This window comes from Anneissia japonica, unplaced genomic scaffold, assembly GCF_011630105.1.
Source record: "Anneissia japonica isolate Jap-2015-1 unplaced genomic scaffold, ASM1163010v1 scaffold1239_len605302_cov174, whole genome shotgun sequence".
NCBI classification, from domain to species: Eukaryota; Metazoa; Echinodermata; class Crinoidea; order Comatulida; family Comatulidae; genus Anneissia; species Anneissia japonica.
Window position 1 is genome coordinate 62,596 of NW_022748776.1, and position 3,288 is coordinate 65,883.

The following is a 3,288-nucleotide window of genomic DNA, read 5'->3' on the forward strand; positions in this document are numbered from 1 at the left end:
ATGGTGTGCCATAAACCTTGCTAATTATTTTAAAACCTTGATTTTGTTTTCAATTTTTTTTTATTTCAGTTTAGGTGCATGCATTCAGGGTCCTGACTATATAATATCAGGTTGAAGACAATCTGTTAAATAAGTGTTTATGATTGTGGAGGATAAAACATTTGTGCATGTAAGCTGAGCATGTTTTTTTTCCCCATTCTATATTAAAAACTAACTATACCTTCAACATCTATAAGATAATAAAAAAAACTGTGACAGCACAACTTCTTCAGTGCTTCTTTTATTACTGCCCTTCTCACTGAAGTCCACATGGAATATTGTCTTTAATCTTTCTGATGTCAACTCTGATTCCTCACTGTGAATGAAAGCCTTTCTACAGGCAACAGGGTTTTCTTTTATAGTGTTCAGGACACCTAAAGTTTCAAGCCTAGAAAGTAATCTGAAAAAATATATAATAATGAAAAATACCAAAAGAGGTAAGTGAAAACAAACATGACATTCTACGAAAATGCAGCAATAAAGTGAAAAATGTTTAGCATATGGTTTTTAAATTATATATGGACAGTTTTAAATTAATCAGAAAAAAAAAACAATAGAATTCAACGAAAAAAAGGTAAGTGCAAGTAAATGCATTTCCCTTGACAGGATATTATTATAATGTAATTTATTGTACCTAAGTACACTTTGAAAATTAAATAAGTATAACACAAAATAAAAATTTGTTTAAAAAAAAAAGTATTAACTTGAAATCACAATTACTGTAAATCTTATTTTCCCAGGTAAAAAATGAATTCAAACAAATTTAAGTACAAAATAATTAATTACAATTTTACAAACCTTTCAAAGGCTGATCTAGTTCTGTCTAAAACATAGAACCTCACAGCACTTGAAACTAATTGATTCTTCTTATCAACAGAATTTATGTTGGTGATTAAGCCAGCCAAGCTTAGAAAATCTTCAGCCTCATCTGCTGCTGCTAGGATTGACGGAATTAACAAGGATGATGATTTACTAGGCCTAGGCCCTAGGCCTACTAACTACTACTAACTAGGGCCGGCCTACTAATACTAGGGCCGGCCTAGGTATTTTTACCTACAAAACATGCTAAATAAATAAATAAAATAAGTTGATACACTTAGGCCTAGTTTTAATTGACATATATTTGGCATATCACCTGTTAGTGGTTAGGCCTAGGCATTGTCAGTGACATTTATTTTAAAATTAAAAACAACAAAAATGTTTACCTTTTCTCGTTCAAAATTATCGAAGAGGTGTTCTAAGTTTATTTCTCGCAGGATATCACGCAAACTTTTCTTCTTTGATGATGCCATCTCAAACGTCTTAACCCAACTAAAGTAAAATGCAAAGTAAATCATCTTTTTATTGGCCTAGACCTAGCAGGGAACCTAGCTAGGCCTAGGCCGAGTTGGTTATGAGGTGTGATGATTACGAAAACTTATCGCGGAAGATTCTCCATGGGATGTCAAAATAGCCGCTTCGATCTTTGTAGTCTTTTTAGTCCAGTCGTTGGAAATACCTATGATGACCTTCCAAGGAGTCGCCGAACAATAAAATTCTAAGAAAGACCGTAATCTTTCAAAAGTAGCCGTAAAACTGTAAAACAGCTGCCGAACGATAAAGTCGCCTAACTCAAAAAGTTGCTGTCGAATGTTAAATCCGCCGAAAATAATGGGTTGCCAAATAAAAAAGTCGCCGCCGAATGAAATAGTCGCCGAAACTTGAAGGTCGCCTAATAAAAAAGTAGCCGCCGAATATAAAAGTCGCCGAGGATGACAGTCCCGGCGTTCGTATGGAACGCCGGGACTGTCATTCTGGACGACCTTCGGTGCGACTTAATCGTTAGGCGGCGACTTTGTATTCGGCACAAATAGCATTCGGCTGAGACTTTTTCATTAGGCGGCGACTGTGTGTTCGGCCCAAATCGCATTCGGCTGCAACTTTAACATTAGGCAGCTTCAATCTCATTTGGCGACTGTTTGTTCGGCTACTTTTTTATTTGGCACCTTAAATTTTTAATGAAAACAACGACTGTTCCAGAAGACTAGACCTAGGCCTAGCTTTAAATGCCAAAGAAAGCACGTATGTTACTGTACCTCATCTCCGTTTTGGAAAATTATGGATGAAGACCTTATTTCCATTTTGAACGAACTTTCACTAACACATTTAATAGACGTTTTTACGAGAGAAAAGGTTCTACGCCAAGTTATTTCTTTATTAATGCTCACGAAGGAGGATGGGTCTAGGCCTAACTATGGCTAGCCTAGGTCTAGGCCCCCCTAGGCCTCTAGACCAAGCCCTAGGCATCGTCTGTAATTCACCTAGGCTTAGGCTAGGCCAAGTAGGCTAGTAAGTACTAGTTAGTAGTAGGCCCTATATAGCCTCAGCCTGCCTAGCTAGCTAATAGTAACCTAGACGGAACGCTTTGGGTTTGGGAGTAGGCTTTTAATATTATAGTTTTATTTTATAATAAAATATTAATAATTGTACGCTAGGTGGTTATACAAGCCGTAATAATACTAATGTTTGCATGCAATAAAATGATAACCATAACTAAAGTCCTTTTTGAAGGTTGAATTATTATTCAAGTTATTTTAACTAACAATAACATCATCCCAATATATTCAACATGTCTAGTTAAAAAATACATTGTATTTATAATTGGCATTATGAATGTATGTGTGTGTTCATTGTTTTATTTGTTTAAAACGTGTTTAAGCTAGAAAAGACATCAAGAGTAATCGTAAATACAGTAATTCGCTGTTTTTATCATTTTCTTGGAAATGAAAAAAAAAATTAATAACTGATATCAAACCCTATTTTATTAAATCAATTTCATTTTTGTAACTGATTAATAACAGATTACTCTGGCCATAATAAATGAACTGTCAGAAGAAGAGTTTCAGCAACTGGGATTAGATGATGGACAGCGAATTATTTTGAAAGAGAAATGTCAGAGACGAATGGAAATTGGCCAACCAGGTAGTGAACATCAAATCATTAAACGTTTGTTAGAATCTGGTTATAATGTAGACTCAATTGCAGATCACCTGCAATTAAGCAAACGAACAATATTTAGGCGTTTAAAAGACATGGGAATTTCTGCTCGTATGTACAGCGACATTGACGATGGTAATTTAGATGAAATTGTTCATGATATTTTATTGAATCACCCCAATACTGGAGAAGTCATGATGAAAGGGTATTTAAAACATAGAGGAATAACTGTTCCTAGAAAAGATTTAAGGAATTCAATGAGAAGAGTTGATG

At 34.9% G+C, this 3,288-nt stretch overlaps 1 protein-coding gene across 1 annotated transcript in view; it reads left to right on the top strand.

Annotated features, from left to right (window-relative positions):
- Positions 1-1,989: 1,989 nt before the first annotated feature.
- The window catches only part of LOC117120942, a 6,940-nt gene continuing 5,641 nt past the window's right edge, over positions 1,990-3,288 (top strand). Inside the window, exons 1-2 of the mRNA XM_033266040.1 lie at positions 1,990-2,211; positions 2,880-3,281. Coding sequence (XP_033121931.1) covers positions 2,137-2,211; positions 2,880-3,281 — 477 coding nt within the window. The 5' untranslated portion in view covers positions 1,990-2,136. The remainder of the gene's footprint in view (positions 2,212-2,879; positions 3,282-3,288) is intronic.